General features: G+C 47.2%; 3 protein-coding genes across 3 annotated transcripts; 2 read left to right on the forward strand and 1 right to left on the reverse strand.

The window, feature by feature from the left end:
• The first annotated feature begins 2,595 nt into the window (after positions 1–2,595).
• Positions 2,596–4,417, forward strand: C8Q69DRAFT_478712 (putative mitochondrial phosphate carrier protein). The gene is made up of 5 exons (XM_028631395.1): positions 2,596–2,984; positions 3,124–3,543; positions 3,612–3,903; positions 3,986–4,028; positions 4,088–4,417. Exons 1-5 carry the CDS (start codon positions 2,827–2,829, stop codon positions 4,135–4,137), a joined length of 963 nt encoding a protein of 320 aa, XP_028481948.1. The 5' UTR covers positions 2,596–2,826; the 3' UTR covers positions 4,138–4,417.
• A 2,457-nt stretch (positions 4,418–6,874) lies between these two features.
• C8Q69DRAFT_530515 (hypothetical protein) lies at positions 6,875–9,491 on the forward strand (the record flags this gene model as incomplete). The annotated part of the gene is made up of 8 exons (XM_028633731.1): positions 6,875–7,187; positions 7,274–7,493; positions 7,550–7,645; positions 8,225–8,396; positions 8,596–8,798; positions 8,932–9,054; positions 9,109–9,172; positions 9,230–9,491. 8 exons carry the CDS (start codon positions 6,875–6,877, stop codon positions 9,239–9,241), a joined length of 1,203 nt encoding a protein of 400 aa, XP_028481949.1. The 3' UTR covers positions 9,242–9,491.
• Positions 9,492–14,401: 4,910 nt separating this feature from the next.
• On the reverse strand, positions 14,402–16,740 carry C8Q69DRAFT_93623 (hypothetical protein). Its single transcript, XM_028634183.1, has 7 exons — positions 16,496–16,740; positions 15,909–16,400; positions 15,554–15,840; positions 15,303–15,424; positions 14,587–15,224; positions 14,506–14,522; positions 14,402–14,446 (listed from the first exon to the last, which is right to left on the reverse strand). The coding sequence occupies exons 2-5, from the start codon at positions 16,387–16,389 to the stop codon at positions 14,675–14,677; spliced, it is 1,440 nt and encodes a 479-aa protein (XP_028481950.1). The 5' UTR covers positions 16,390–16,400; positions 16,496–16,740; the 3' UTR covers positions 14,402–14,446; positions 14,506–14,522; positions 14,587–14,674.
• Positions 16,741–17,083: the final 343 nt, after the last annotated feature.

The following is a 17,083-nucleotide window of genomic DNA, read 5'->3' on the forward strand; positions in this document are numbered from 1 at the left end:
ATTTTAATTTCACGAAAAATTTCTGAATTTCAAATAGGCACGTGACCGAAATTTTGCGCTTTTACTTATTAATAGTATCGTACTTACTATTGGTTATTCTCTTCGCTTAATTTCCTAATACGTCTTTAGCGCGCCCCACTTATGGTCTGTGCGTTTTGAATTTCGAAACGAAAAAAAAGGGTTGAATTTCAGTATTTCAGTAATAAAAAAGAAAATGTCTGAAATTCACCACCCCTACGCTGGAATAATCACTTGTTAGTAGTAACTATCAGATGTCTCAGGATCTGAATATCCCTACATTATTGTAGTACGGTAGTAGTATACAGGACCGTTAATCCACATCAACCCATGCAGTGTGTGGGTCCTAAACGTATCGGTGCCTGACGAAAACTGATATCTCGACTCATGACTATATGCTAGGCAATGAGTATGTCTCTTTCTTTTTTTTTTTTTTTTTTTTTACTTGCCGCTAGCTTGTTGTGTATATACATGGACAGGATTAGGCCTACGATCAAAGAGTTGAAAACCAGCCGGTCCATTAATCCAGCAGCAATAACCTCAGTCATTCGCCAGCTGAGCTATTATTCCGCGACTACAGTAACAGTACATACAGCAAGTAGTAGTAGATTATTAGCTGTCAAACAAGAACAGTTCTCCAGGGTCCAGCCGGAGCGGTGTGGGACCCTTGTAGCGATCTCAAAGGAAGCCAGCGCTATCTGGGTCAGGGTCCAGACTCACGGTGGGGATATAATAGTTGACGTTGTCAAACTCGATGAGCTTGCACAATCATTCAATGGCACTATATCATGTACTGCATCCGTAGTGGGGAGTCGTACAGTTCTGTTGCTATCTATGTCGCGTTCCGACACCGCATACATATCTCTGATTCAGATAACTAGTCCGGCTCAATGGAGCATTGCAAATTGTCTACAACCGCCGCTGCCGATAGCATCTTGTCTTGTAGACAAATTGTCAAGACGTCCGCCAGAAACGTTGAACAATTTCTTGCCTTAGAAGATAGGTAGTGATTTGCCATCTCTAATTGGCAAGGCCCTGGCTGACTGCCTTATGGTACAGCAAACGGGAATTCCCGCTGCAAGGAACATCAATGAACAGCGTCATGACGTATGCAGCTTGTTCTAATATCGTCTTTTTTTTTTTTTTTTTAGCTTGAGCAACAAGGAAGATGAATGAGCAGAATTCACCAAGTAGAAATAGTCCATAGATCTGAATCGCAAAGAAACTACCATGCTCTATCTATCGAAAACCCCCAATGAAGCCGCAACGCCAAAATGCAATGTTGAGACCCCAGGAATCGCGTGTACCTCCTTGGTTCGCTCTAACTATATATCGCCGATACGATTCCTCAACGGGACAGTCTGATCCGGAGATACTATCAACACGAGCCGAACTCGTGGCCGCCTGGCAGGACCTAAATAGTCATTCCAGCAATAGCCAGTTCTTCAATCGTTGTATCTTCCTTAGTATGAGAGTGTGCCTTAGGGCGATGAGGTAGTTGTGCCCTGATCGGATCGTCGCCTGACGAGTTTCGTTGCGCGAGGGTAATGTCAAAAGCAGGGGTCTTGGACTTGGTAGATTCTTCTATTTTATGCTCTGGATGGACGTCCGCCGCTCGATACACGACTCCCGTGTCAATCACGCTGAGACGTTTCAGCTTCTCGGACAGATGGCTGTGAAACATTGGCGCTGGTCCATCGTCTTTGTATTTCAGCTACAAAATCAGTGAGCATTGTGGTCACTCTTCACTTCGAAAGGAAAATGACCTTAGAGTCTGCGTGGCTAGAATCATTATTATTGTGAGTGTCTCCGGCGGGTTCCGCTGCGGATGACGATTTTTCCTGCCGCTCCTTTTCTTGGCGATGCTTGTCCATGATATCTGTGATGGCGATGAGAGGCATTGTGAGGATGAGAGAGAGAGAGAGTTGCGTTTTCGAGAACGAAAAGAACGACTGGGAATCGTAGCGAGAAAGAAGAGAATCCTATGATAATGGCAATAGATTGGTTCTAACTTATACGATTGATGATGTTTTTTGCAAACGAGCGATGTGATGATATGGTCGAATAATGGAAGAAATCAGCACAAGACGAGATTGAATCAAGAGCTCATCTGAAATCTCTCCGGTTGTTCTTGCCTACGATGCAATTCGACAAGCAGTTTGAAGAGGTCCTGGAGCGCCTTCCTCTGGCATCTGCCAAACTGCTAGCTTGTAACTGCCAGTTTGGTATATGCTGATGGTGGTGACTCTCGTGAGCAGTCGCAGTTTACAAGAGTACAGGTAGATAGGTCGAGATGTGGTTGAGCATGTTTGCGAGCACCAATCGAGCTTTGATGCTGTCGCGAGCCCATCTCGTCGATCTTGTCATCAGTCTCGGTCGCGGAATGCCAAGTTAATAATAGATAGTTGGATCCCGGTGGAAAACCGGAATTGGTGCACAAAGGCTGTGAAACTGTCTTCAGAATATGCCATTCGATGCGGACACAGCTGAAGGATGTAAACAGATGTATTATTACGAATATAATATTAATATTGTCTACGGCAGACGATGAAAGAATATCATACTCATAAATAAAATTGATTAATGAAGCTGAATTGTGCATCGGAGTTATGACGGTTATCTCCCGGGGCCCAGCCGTCTGCCCGGCGAAAAGTTTTCGGGTATTCCGTAAACAAGCGTCCCCCAAGTCTCTTCCCGCCCATCCCTTTCGCTCCGTTCTTTGATTCTTATCCTCCACTCCAACAACAGCCATTACCTTCACTCTCACCCTCCACTCCTCCCAGCGAACTCGTTCGTTTCGTGTTCAGGATGGCTACTAGTGCTCCCCCGACCTCGACTGGCAGCGCCAAGGTGGATGCTGTGGCCCAGGAGGCCCAGATGAGCGGTCTTCAGCTCTACTCCAGATTCGCCTTCGCTGGTGCTGTCTGCTGTTCCGTCACCCACGGTGCTCTCACTCCCGTCGATGTGTAAGTCGCCCTGCGAACATGGAACCCATTGCGACGACCGATTCCCGCGGCGTGTCCGGTGTCAAGGCCCCAACCCGTCCGGTCGACCGCATCCGTCCCGTCCAAGAGCTCGAAAACTGACGAAGTCGTGTCTGTACAGCGTGAAGACCAGAATCCAGCTGGACCCCGTCACCTACAACCGCGGTCTGATCGGTGGTTTCCGCCAGGTCATCCAGAAGGAGGGTGCTGGCGCTCTGCTGACTGGTTTCGGTCCTACCGCCGCCGGTTACTTCCTCCAGGGTGCCTTCAAGTTCGGTGGTTACGAGTTCTTCAAGCAGCAGTTCATCAACCAGCTCGGTTACGAGACTGCTTCTAACAACCGCACTGCCGTCTACCTGGGTTCTTCCGCTCTCGCTGAGTTCTTCGCTGATATCGCCCTCTGCCCTCTGGAGGCTACCCGTATCCGTCTGGTCTCCGAGCCCACCTTCGCCAGCGGTCTCGTCAGCGGTTTCGGAAAGATCCTCAAGAACGAGGGTATCGGTGCTTTCTACTCCGGATTCGGTCCCATTCTCTTCAAGCAGTAAGTGGCTCCCTGTGCGCTGCATATGTCATGCATAAAAGAAAACAAAATACTAAACGTGTCCTCAGGATCCCCTACACCATGGCCAAGTTCGTCGTCTTCGAGAAGGTTGCTGAGCAGGTCTTCCGCCGCGTCGACAAGTCCACTCTCTCTGACGGTGCTATCACCGGTGTCAACCTCGGATCTGGTCTCGTTGCTGGTTTCGCCGCCGCCATCGTTTCCCAGCCCGCTGACACTATGCTGAGCAAGATCAACAAGACCCCCGGTCTCCCCGGTGAGGGTACCGTCTCCCGTCTGATCAAGATCGGTAAGGAGCTCGGCCTCCGTGGCTCTTACGCCGGTATTGGTGCTCGTCTCTTCGTAAGTTGATCCCTTCCTGGCCTTTTTGGGCCTTTCTTTTCTGCACATTGACCAGTCATTAACAACCAATCGCGAATGGCAGATGGTGGGTACCTTGACAGCAGGACAATTTGCTATTTACGGAGGTAAGTTTCAATTTTATGAGGTTTTTGTGGTGGTTTATAGAGGACTAACGGAGGTATAGACATCAAGCGTCTGCTCGGTGCCACGGCCGGTGTGGAGATCGCCAAATAAGGTTGTGCACGTGACATGAGAGCGGAGGTGAAAGTCCCAAGTGCCACAGCGGGAGTCGGTTCCAAGAAAGACTACTTTGCCCCTGTGGTGGCGCAAGTTAGAGATTTGTATCATACAGGGAAGAAATAGTGAGCTGCATATTGATTTACTCGCACAGTGGAACTTGTATCTTCTAGAATTACAGTCGAGGAATATTTATGAACAGGAACGGGTTCTAGATAATAGAAGGATTCGTCTAGTCGCAATCAAGTACTGATTCAGATCATCAGCCATACCTGGGATAAATAACTATCTTAACATCCACGTTCATTATTATTGCCGCCTATTGGTCGAGCAAGTCACGTTCGGGCAGCGGGCCGATTCTGCTGGCCCGCTGCCATACCGCCTTCTCACCGCCTTCCGTCAGCCGCCAGTCTCTAAATCTAATCTGATTACCTAGGTACGTACTGCATTCGAAATCAAGCTCCAGACTTCGCGCTACGACAGAAACGATGAATGAAACAGCAGAAACCGGGGGAGGGGGTGTCTATTATTCAGAGAGCGACAAGCACATAATGGCGAGGCGATGCTGATGCTTGGTATCTGTAGCTCTGTTGCTCCTGAATCAACCACCACAGAACCTCAAAAACATGCAACGGGTTCCCAACTGCGGAGTAGGAATTTGGATGGGATTTTGGTCGGCTGGTCGGGAGCCGAAGTTCCAGAAGGGCCCCTGAAAGAAGCCTTGTTTGGCTTTGACGAGGAAAACGCAGCTAGCTACCCTTGGCCTATCGATAGCTTCTTCCCAGTGCATCCCCGGATTTTCTGACAATCATTGTCAGCATCGAGTGCAAGTGATTCACAAATGACATCTACTACTGCGGTGGCCTCATTGAACGAGCTCCTCGATCAGAGGCCAACGGACAAAGTTATAGCAGCCGTTCCGTCTTCCATTGAAACTCTCATTCACAAACATCGCTTTTATGAGCACCCAGTCCAACAGCGGCAGGAAGATGCCGCGAGTAATGGGCCGGCCGAGATGGCCAACATAATGAACACGCGACTACGAGACAACCAAGTCAAGCTTCAAAATGCTGTCAACGATCTTATTTACCACTGCTCACCGACTGTCAGGCCAGGGTCTCGATTATCGGATGCCCAACAGAGACGGTTCGGAGCATCTACGATTTCCTAGAGCAGTCACTCGCGCCGTATGGAAAAAGCCTCGACAGGGATCTATATCAGGGAATGATACCGACGGTGAGAAAGGTAGTGCATAGACAAAGTGAAAGACAAAGATAGAATAAAAAACCCCGCAGTTACATACTTCACTAAGATACTCTCCTCTACTGCCTCCTTCACTTTCCCCATACAGTATTTTCATTACTTATACGGCCTCTCTCGCCCTTCCTCCTCTTCTCTCCATCCTCTCTCTTGAGCAGCTCTCTTCGGCCAAGTTGAATATATATCGAATGTTCTCGTATATCATGCATCAACCTCTTTGTTCAATATAAAACGCGGTAATAGAACAGCTTCTTTTCCTTCTACAACTTCTTAGGACTTCATCTCCTAATATATGGTAGCATGTCCATCGATTCAGACTTCTACAATTATTAAATCATTGTCTTCTATCGTAAACCATCATTCCTGTTAGCACAGGGTATCATCTCCTCGTTTTTTAGTGTTCAGTTAATTCGTGGATTCTCCACAGTAGAGCTCGTGGCGTCGATCATCGCTTTAACTCATCACTTTCTAAAACCCCACCAATTGTTGCTATCTAGGTGGTTGTCCCCAGATCATCCTGGACCTCACTTGTGAGTCCTGTGTGCCCTGCTCTGTGACTCGTTACATCGAAAGTCACAGTCTATTTTATTTAAGTTCTCCCGATATTTCTTTGCAGTAATTACATATCGAGGCCCTCTTTGCGTAGCGGAGGCGTATTTCAAATCCAGACAAATAGAACCGTCGGAATCCCCTCCGCAATATATTTTCCATATTATACGCTATAACTTTTACTGCAATTTCTCTACTTACGGCAATGTCCAGCTTTAATTAATTGGTTCTCTGTATAAATCATTGCTTTTTTTAATTTTCATACTTGAGGGACATTTTATATCCGGCTGTTGCCGTGATTGATGCGTTAAAGAGCGGTACTGGCGATATCCTGCACAAATGTGGAGATTGGAAAGCGACGCATCAAACCCATCTGCTAAACGAATCACGTCTCCCAGAAGTAGACAAACTCCTCACAAGGACCGATCTCGAGACCATGCACCTCAACGCTCCAGGGCTATGCTCGCATCATCAGACTCTGGAAGCAATTGTGCGAATACATTCTCAATATTTCAGATGGAGGCCAATACTTCGAAAAGGGAGGCCCTTTGCCGACCACAGGGATGCTGCGCCAGTTCATATACTACGTGGCAGATTGCTCGCAGGGACATTCTGAAAACAAAAGGACTCAATTGACGGCTATCGACTATACGATATCCTTTTTCGGGGCAATGGCATACTGAAACAAGAGCCTCAATAGGGAGGACCCGTTTGTTGAGCCGCAGCGCCCAGTCATCCCAGAAAGTCCATACAAGCCGAGATCCAAGCGCGATTACCTAGTAAGTGCGACTGTAGGTGAGTATAACCTAACAGAGTTAGGTCTCAGTAAACAGACTGTTATCTCGAAACCCATTGTCTATCAAGAAGACTTTTTTTTCATCATTTGAAACCTCCACTGCCCGTTAAAAGATATTAAGTCATATCAATGAGAGTAATCTTACATGTGGACATATTTATCAATCTCATATTCAATGTGTGCGGGGGAATCCACGAGATTACATCGAAAGAAAGATATCCTGACCAATATCTTCGCTGGGAGGATCTTCGTGTGTACGCCTTTAGACGCAACGGGATAGTCACTATCTCCGCGACTCTTCGAGTGACTGGATTGAAAGGGTGGAAGAATCGTACGGAGAACTACAAAGAGTACATCTTGAACTTGTTGCCTGTCCACATGTGGCCGGAGGACAGCTTTCGGCTGCTGTTGTTCACTGCAATTCTTGACGGGCACATCAAAGGTATGTTTACACGGCCTTACTGATTGAGATATCATCATTTTTGCCAAAGCCCAACGACAAAGAGTTAACATCTACTGCGATTATAGGAATCAATACCTGGACAGAGCCAATGGATCTCGTTGCTACTTGCGATAGCGAGACAGGTGTATTGTTATCCTTTAAGGAGTCTTCTTCAGCGCTACCGCTCATACCAAGCCTTGACCATGCCAATGGAGTAGTGCAACAATGTGCTGCGAAACCCGACCTCATTCCCCGTCATCTGCAACGCCTGGGCCGTCTTTGTGGATTTCGCGACATCCTCAAGAGGTAAGTTAACAAGACTATCGTTCTCTTAAGGTAATATGCTGACCTTTGCCTTCCAGTCACGCGTTCAGACATAGCGCTGCGTTTGCGCTGGAAGCCACCTGCACCCCAGATGCTCATACCTGGGCTATGGGGCGCGATTTAGGGAGCAACCAGTATATGAAATATATAAAAGCAAGACGTCTACAGTTGATGTACAGGCCCTCACACGTGGCCTTGAGCCACAAAACGTCGCCCACTTTGGCGGGATCTCGTTGAACTCCGTTAAGTATACACCACAGTCACTCTCTCCGGAAGGGGAAGATGTCGTCAGAAACCATCCAGATATACAGGATGCTATGAAGACGTACAGTAATGCGACAGACGCTCTAACGGAGAAGTTCGTGTCTGTCAAGGCGGCTGACAAAGAGAGCCCGGAGTATAAAACCTACATGGCCCCGAGGCCACTCGGATCGTTTCCTCTTCAATACACCAACCTTCCGTGATATAAGTAAGTGCTCCCCCCTCTGTATGCGCTTCCTTAGCGCAGCTATGTTGGCGTTCTAGACCTTCCTTCGGCCTATGGTCGTAGGTTCTAGGCCGGATGCGTTATCTGAGCTGTACTCTGTGTTTGTTGACATGTGCTGTTGTGGCTGGGCTTCTGTCACCCGCGCCAGAATTGTCCCCTATTGCGCGTAGCAGCGTCTCCCCGGCGCTCCGTGCTCTTGTGTGGCAGTATACTGATAGTGCTTTAGAGTATGGCAAAGAAGAAACTTGGCGCACGGCAACGTCTCCGGGATGAGAACCGATTTTGGCCAGGTCGGCTATACAGCCATTCTGGAAGGAGGCCTCTCCATCTGGGGGGAACCAGAAAATGTAAACGCACTCGTGGAGTGTAAAGCCCTTAGGAGACGTGATGCGATGGCTGTATGCCTACGCAGACTAAGAGCGGAGCAGTTCAAAACTGAATATCAACAGTTTCTCAAAGAAAACGGGCCATTAAAGATGCCTGCAGAGTAATTCGGACAAAGACCCTCATCGTTCAGACTCTTACAATCAAGATGGTGACATAATCGACCTGGGCTAGCATTTCTATCCCGACCCTAAGACTGACTCTGACAATAAGGACGATCAGAACAACGAGGACGATGAGGAAGAGGCACTGGATAGTGAAAATCTCCTTTCTGACTCGGAAACTCATAACGATGAATCGGACGACGAACTAGAGAAGCTCAACAGTATTGACGATGGACTCCTCGAAGCTACGGGTGGATATGCAGAATTTGCACCCAGGACTATGAATATGCAGACCTATACGACAGCCATATAGTCAAGTGTTGGAGACAGCATATCGTGAAAGAGACCACAGCAAATTCTGTTACAGATCCAGGTAGGCTAAGGTTATATGGGTCGCGACAACTCCCAATACAACTGGTAATACTGCCAATACTGCTGATGCTAGTAACGAAACTGGCGCTACTACTAATCCCACTGGTCCTACTGGTGGTGGTAATACTGATCCTACTGGTTCGACCAGTAACCCCAATGCCCAGGCTACCCCATCCAAGGGCACCACCAAAGTCGTGTAAGTCTATTACATATTGATATTTACTGGTAGTACTATTCCGATTAGTTACAGGAAGAAGAAAATCTGCAACTGCGCGCATCACAAGAAGGAAAAGTGGCCTTACAAAGGGGAGATAGTAAGTATTCACGTCTAATCCTTATTGGTTCCATTTGAGAGTACTAATAGCTACTAGGAGAATGGGTAGGCTAACTCGGAGTTCTCCTTTTGGTCGACTGGCAGAAAGCCATTGAATTACAATGCCCTTGTCGATGAACACAAAGGCGTTCCTTGCGATTGGATGATGAAAAAGGATGGATCTCGCTGTGGAAAGATCTTTTCGGATAATGACAAGTTCCGCAGACAGCTATTACAGCACAGCTGGAAACGAGAGCGCTGTAAATTCAGTAATTGTGTTAATAGCTCTCGAGAACTGCCCAACCGTGACTTGTGGATCGAGCACTTACTAACCTACGTGCACGGAGTTTTATATTTAAAACCTGACAGTCTACTTTTCTACTGCGCATCCTGCGACGACTATATATGGTCAGCAACTGCTTATCCCCCGACAGAATTAGCCACTTACCAAACTCGGCCCTTGTTGATATGCGTGCATACGGATATCACGATATCAAGTCAATCCATGAAGGAACCGGGCTGTTGAACGTTAGACACCCTTACTTCTGCATTTTCTGTCTATATGATGCCTCTCTTCCTGCAGATTTCCAGATTGTGGTCTATAACGAATTAACAGGCAAAGCTTATTAAGTCTATGACCAGAAAGATGATCCATTCGCATCCATGCTCCTGCCGCCACCACTGCTACCACTGCTGCCGCTGCCTTAACCATTGGGGCGTTTTCTGCCTCTGCGCACTCATTTGATCTTTGTGGGTTTCGAGATATCCTTAAGAGGTAAGTTAACAGGACCCTCGTTCTCTCAAGGTAGCTATGGACTCTCTTGTCGAACAAAAAAGACGAATACCTTGCGAATGGATGGCGAAAAAGGACAGCACGCGGTGTTTGAAAGATTTTGCAGACAATGACAAATACCGGCGCCACATATTGCAGCACAGCTGGAACCAATTATACTGCAATTTCGGCAATTCCAGTAAGTCTCGATCATTGAAGCTTGAAACTCAAGAACAATGGCTGCTGCATTGGACACAGTCTATGGCATTCTGTAGCAAAAGCCCGACAGCATGCTATTCTACTATGCATTCCGCAACAGGTACATCTGGTCAGCAACCCTCTCGTAGATCGAAAGGAGACACCGCTACTCCAGCTATCTGGATGAGGCCCTCGTTGCAATCTATTTATACAAATACAATAACATCAGGGGCAGTCACAAAGGACAGCTGTTTTTGAATCTCCGCCACCCCTGGTTTTGCATTATCTGTGTTCACAACTCCTAGTTCCCTGCAGATGAAAGGATTGGCGTATTCAATGAATCAACCGGAAAAGCATATCTGGTCATTGAACAGAAGGATCATCTTCGATGTCATATTTTAGCAATTGAGAACCCGGTTTTCTGCCCTGCTTAAATTTCTGCTGGCACACATACTCCGTTGTGTAAATCAACAGATTCATATTCTGAAATTTATTTCCGGAAGACAGCCTTCGGCTTCTGTCTCTTAGTATATCGATCATCTTCGCGGAACAATTCGGGATTCCGGAGCTAAACCTGATGTCATTCCACAAAAACTTAAATGCCTTAGGAGGATTCCTGGTCTTACTTATATTTTGGAAAGGTGCGCCTAGGGTAATCTCCATCAATAAGGTTCTCATTCTCTTGAGCTCATTATACTGACTTCTTGGCTTCGCTTTTAGACAATGAGCTCCTCTTTGAGCTCTTTTACCAGCCGGCAACCAATAAGATGTCACTCAAGAAAGATGACCTTGAAAGTGCCCTTCAGTCTGACATTACAAACGGGAGATTCCCTATCGTAATAGTTACGCTTTTTCATTTCCATTGGGAAGATGATAATACCAGGGCAGAGTGTGATCTCAAAAGCTTGAAGTCTATGATGGATATACTCGGATACCCAAAGTCACGAATTGGTCATTGAATCACATGAGGCACAACCTGGGTGGTGTTTGGCCCAGGGACTCGACACAAAAGTTGCGTTGTCGTAGTCCACTACGCGGGGACACGAGGTGACCAGCCAGTGATCTTGGTAACGAACTACTCTTTACCAATTCCGCGGGGAAAATCGCGAACGCCTCTGCGGTCATGAAAGGATTTCAAACGTATGATGATGAGGTGGACTTTGATATCCTCATAACTTTTGACTGTTGTTGGAGCTTTTCGGTGAAACGAACTACAAACCCGGAAGCCCGCCGCGGGTGACATGTTGGAGCCCACTGAGCCTGTTCCGCGAGGCCTTGTATATATATCCTATACTCAAGGCTATTGTCCTGACGTGTAGAGTATATTGACGTATACGTTTGCATGAGTGCATTTGTGGCATTGGTGTGCTCCTGCATAGCCTTACGGACACTGGATTTTTTATATAACTTTCTCGCTGTGGAAGTGGACAACTTGATTTCTTCGTCGATAGATGCAGACGAAGAGGAATTCAGGATGATCCGAACGAGGTCCAGGTAATGTAATCCCTATATGAATAGCTTTCGAGAACTGCCCACTCGTGGATCGAGCACTTAACCCACGTGCACGGGGTTTCGTACTTGAAACCCGATAGCCTATTCTTCTACTGCGCATTCTGCGACGACTATATACACTGGAGCGAAGCTCGCTGGGTTTGGATTCCCTAGCAACTGCTTGTCCCTCCGACAGGATCAGCCACTACAGAACACACCTCAACAAGTCCCTCGTTAATATACGTGCATATACCCTGTCAGCGGTGCCTCTACGGAGTAGAGGAGCACCCTGGCCAGGCGTGGTGCATCTTTGATGCCGGGCGGAAGTGCGCCCACTGCCGGGAGGTTCACCATAAGTGCCTCTGTAAGTCGCGTCGGCAGTTGTCGCATCTTGAGGGTGTCTTTCCGCTAACGGGATCGCAGATTTCGGATGATGTCGCTGCCCGCGCTGCCGCCCGTCGCCTCCTTCATATTATGATATCAAGTCAAGGCATAAAGGAAACAAGCTGTTGAACGTTTAGAAACTCTTGGTTCTGCATTTTCTGTGTATGTGATGCCTGTCTTTCTGCAGATCTCCGGATTACGGTCTATAACAAATCGACAAGCAAAGATTATCAAGTCTGTGAGCAGAAGGACCATCTCAGGACGCATATGCTACAAATACAGAATCCAATCCCATGCCCTGCATCGTTTCTCGCAGGTGCTGATTCGGCCATGTGCCAGTCGACTGAGCTATATTCTGCTACCCAACTAGAAGAGCACCTAGTTGATATACATAGTATTCATTTAGCTCAGGTATTGTTGAAGGCGGGCATAAGCCCAAACGTGTTCGTGTGTGCGGGAAGAAAAAGCAAGAGCTCGGTGCATAAGTAATGGCTTTGAGTCTTACATCTGTGACTCACTAATTCATCTTTGACCCTTTTTTCCTTCTGAAATAATACCGACGGAAGGTTATCATATTAGTTTAGATAGTTACACTGTCGGCGTACATAGCGGACGCCAGGTGATTTGTCAATCATCCGTTTGCGGCAGGTTGTTTGAATTCTGATCGTAGGATAGAAGCTACTAGATTACTAGGATCTAGATTCTTTGTATGCTAAAGATATGGGATCGAATCCCTCCCTAGACCTAGAAATAAGCAAGCAATTCAAGTCGTTCAGGCCAGACCTTGCTTCCGTGCCGAAGGATTTGACACTATCATCTCTTGTTCTGGGGTTGGGGGCCGCTACGGTACTTTTTCATCTATAACGAAGTAGTACGTTTATTTGTTGGCGGTGCTAGTCGTCTAACATGTATCGTGTCTCTTTCATGTTGATATGATAGTAAGGTGGGTGTGATAGCCTAAGGAATGAAGTCGAACCCGGACGTTGCGATGCCAGATTTGAACCTCTCGGTGATTTCGACTGATTTTATTGCTGATGCGCAATGGACGGTAATTCAAGGCGATCTACTCACATCGCAGATCTTTTCCTGTCGAGTAATCTTGGTTATTATGCATAATTATGCGAAAAACACCCAACACCAGAAGTTTCACGTTCAACTAATTACTCATTATTGACTCCAAGAATAACAACAGTAAATAGTCAAACTCGAAATCCTGAACCGTAATGATGTAGTCATATCTGAAAGATCGTATCCTTAAATTGAAACACAAACGCAAGGAACCCACACGTAGACTCTCGTGTCCCAGCTAACTAGCTATACCGTCGACTGACTCTCAGTTTCGACAGGATCTGGATCGACATACGGTCTTATTTTCCTGGGCGCTGATCGCGCCTCTGCCTCCATCATAAGTAAATTCCTCCATCTTAGCTCTCGCATGTAAGCTAGCTGTTCATTCGAAGGACGTTCGAATATGACCTCGTCGTGTTCCGAGAACATGGCCCAGATACTGCCTACGATCAGTGTGAGGCAGACGGCTCCGATGATAACGAGCACGATGATTCCATTCTGACTGATAGCCATTTTGTAGGTCGAGGGATGGTATAAGGAGGGTTCGAGAATGGGATGTTTGAGAGAATGAGTGTCGCTACGAGAAGTTAGCGGGGTCGGGGACAGATTGTGTAGAAGTTACAGTAGGGAGGTAGTACAACCTTGGGCAAAGGGGTGTCTGTGCTATATATTGTTTGTATCGAGAATCACAATGCTAGTAATTCCTGAGGTTTGGACGGTATTTATAATCAAGGCAGCTTCGTGTTCGCTTTAGTGATCGTAAATCGCTCCTGAGAACGAGAGTCGTCGGCAAGATAAGCGTTCAAGTCAATAGATAACGAGTGGGATGAAGAAAAGTGGGAGAGAATCGACCAGGCAATCCTGCAGGTAGGAATTATCATAGACCAGCATCGCGCATTACGATGAGATTTATAGGACGGCACAACTTGAGTGTGTCCAAACAGGTACGCGAAGTTTGGAGAAACAAATACCCCTAGAAGAGTGAGATGTGGAGAACAAAACGAGAGATCGGGAGACATGACTGGCTACGACACCACGGGGGAGAGTCGTTAGCATCTCTCCTGTCATTGTTACATCCAGGTTTGCCTGGCCTCGACTCAGCTGTGGTCGTATTTTTAGGACCGTTGGCCATCCCGGGGGTGTTGAAGAAGAAGTTTTGATACACATAGTTCTCGGTCATCAACGAGCCTTTCCATTTCAGGTCTAGAGTCTCCATGTTGCTAAGAGCAGTGATGTCAGAACCCGAGCGACCCAATCACAAATCGTGTAGACCAAGCCTCTTTCCCACGGTACGTGATGGCCCCCATTTCCTGGCTGTGTTTCTCCTATTTCGGTCCAGGGGACGTGGGAAGATCATCGCAACTAAACAAACATTAATCCGTCTGTTGCTTTGCATTGGTCGATAATCGGCTCTTACCTACTCTAGATAGAGAATAGGCTGGGATCGGATTATAATTAGCATCTGGAGTACATACCTATATCAGGGAACATTCCGGACTCACAGAACCTGATAATCAGTCTATATTGCTTTTCTTTATCGTCCTGGCTGTGCTGATGAGGGATAATCTAGCACTTGTCGTGAAACTACCTCTATAAGAGGACATAGAATAAACATTTTTCTGCCCCGTTCCGTGCCTCCCAAGTTAGGTTATTCAAGGATTCCGCGAATGGTACGACAAAATCTGTATGCAATGCTCCCGTTGGTCCGTCGATCAACTGACGATATAGAAACGGAAGCAGAACGTCTACTGAATTTGCCCACTGCGTTCTAGCCTCCCAAAGAGTAGTATTGATGGTTACAAGCGCACTCTGTCTCTCCTGACTGACCGATGCACTAGTCGATGGCGAAATGATCTCGAGTATCATGAATAGGAGCGTGCAGAGGCAGACTAGTCGGTTGAATTCTTGAACGGCATATGTTCCTTCCAGGTTGGGTCCGTGAACATCGAGGGTTGAGATGCTTTGGAGCAAATGCAAGGCTTCTTGCACTGTCGGATATTTCTGAAACTCTAGTCGAATGCGGTTGATATCCGTGATCGGATCGAGAGTCGCGCAGAGGAGGGTATAGCCGAAGCTTTCGCAGATCTCCGAGGCAGGATGTACGTGGTTCAGCCACACTGATCCTGACACCAGAGAGAGTCTAGTCGGTTCGCAGAACTCAAAGTAAGCCGCATAGAACAAATAACAACGCCCTGGTATCTAAACGACGGACACCTACACGCAAGTTGCGAGCTCCAGTCGCCAGTTATCCCGAAAGGGTGTGAGTCCTCCATTGGCTTGAATCATCCGCTGCAGCCCATCTCTATGGACGATCCACTGGTCCTCTTGCCCACAATGCTTCTAAGTTGAACCGTATTGAGTCAGTAATTTGAATCTCATCCCATCTCATCATGAAGGTATCGAGTTGAACTCTGAAGACTCCAGTATCAGACCGCTGTGCTTGAAATTGTGGGAGCAAAATGGTCCTACCTCGAAAATGAGGAGTCGCAGTACTGCAGCGAATGTGTCATCGCTCAACGCACGATCAGGATCGTTGACCCATAGGTTAAGGATGCTGACAGCTTGAGCCTTGTACCTTAATGGCTCTGCAGAGTCTCGTTCGCCATACAGGTGGGCCAGATGTGCTGCTGAATGGGCCAGCAAACCATAGAACGAAGCTGGATTTGAGAGGTCAAGCGGAAGCCAAATATCTCTAACAGGGGTGAATCTTCTCGTTGCTTGCCCGTCTGCCAACATTTCAGAATAAACGCAGAGCCCTGTCATGATTTGCGTCAGTGCCACCGACAGTCGTCCCGCAGGGAGATTTGGAATAGCTTCCTCGTACAGTGGTACAACAGTCTTTTGTCCTGGGACGTCAGTTGCACTGGAAACTGGCTGAAGTATTCTTGCCTGACGAATGAGAACGCATGATCGATATCGGCATGAACCTGAGCTGGGATTCCCAGGACCATAGGCGTTATGGTCTCCGAAGCCTGAGGCTCTGTTGTCTGTGTCGTAGATATCGTTTGGGAGAGTTGAGAGGCCGATTCACTGTCTGCTTCACCGTGGCTGGAAGATGGTCGGGAGCCCGGGAGAATCCTCCGCAGGGAAGACTGACTGGCCGTATTTCGCCGGAGTTGATTTTCCTGTTCGCTATGTCTGCGCCTCCAGAATGCACGCATAGCATGACTCCGTGCCCCTGGTTGGCCAGGGCTGAATACGAATTGAAATCGATCATGTCCGGTCGACTGAGGACCAGTGTCGGAAAGAGCATCATCCTCGGGATCGTGCGAGACTGCTTCACTGGATCTCCTTGAATGAACCATTGCCTGCTGATCTAGAGAGACTCATTGTGATTAGCGGCGTGCTGTTCAACCCTGGACACCATCGTAAACCGAGAACATGGATGAATCGTAGGGGGAGGGGAGTTACGAGCACCACGGTCAACTCATCTCAACTGCAAAACAGCAAATCGTGACAGAAAACGAATTTCTGTGCGAGATCGCATCCCTCCAGGAGTCTTATAAAGACCTAATCGAGATATGGAAATTGTCCCGGTGGAGATGGTTCTGAATATCGGTGAGATGAATCTAGGAGATCTTGCGGGGACACTGCTTATTATGGTATTACTGCCTTATCTCGTTATGACACTAGTGTGGCTGGAAGTTTCATAGAAGCTAATTGCCTATTTGCTTTTTCTTCTTCCAGGTGGGACTTCAGATTGTCTGGAGCGCTTAGAGACGGACTTCTCCATGTCTCAGCTGAGACAAAACAATCTATATCGGATAGATAATATCTCTGGAAGAAGACTCGAGGTAATATGTCCCTTGCAAATCCCGGAGAAGTTCGAGGTTCGCAGTTTTCTTTTCTTATATTTACTAAAAGGATTATCTCCTCGATCTATCCTTTCGATAGTCGCGCTACAAACATACTACATCCCGTGTCTACGTACTGATATACCGGCTTTTATGAGAGCCAAACAGCGGCCCCTTAGTAGTCTGCATGAAATAAGCTATATAT

Source organism: Paecilomyces variotii (genome assembly GCF_004022145.1).
Source record: "Paecilomyces variotii strain CBS 101075 chromosome Unknown C8Q69scaffold_13, whole genome shotgun sequence".
Lineage (NCBI taxonomy): Eukaryota > Fungi > Ascomycota > Eurotiomycetes > Eurotiales > Thermoascaceae > Paecilomyces > Paecilomyces variotii.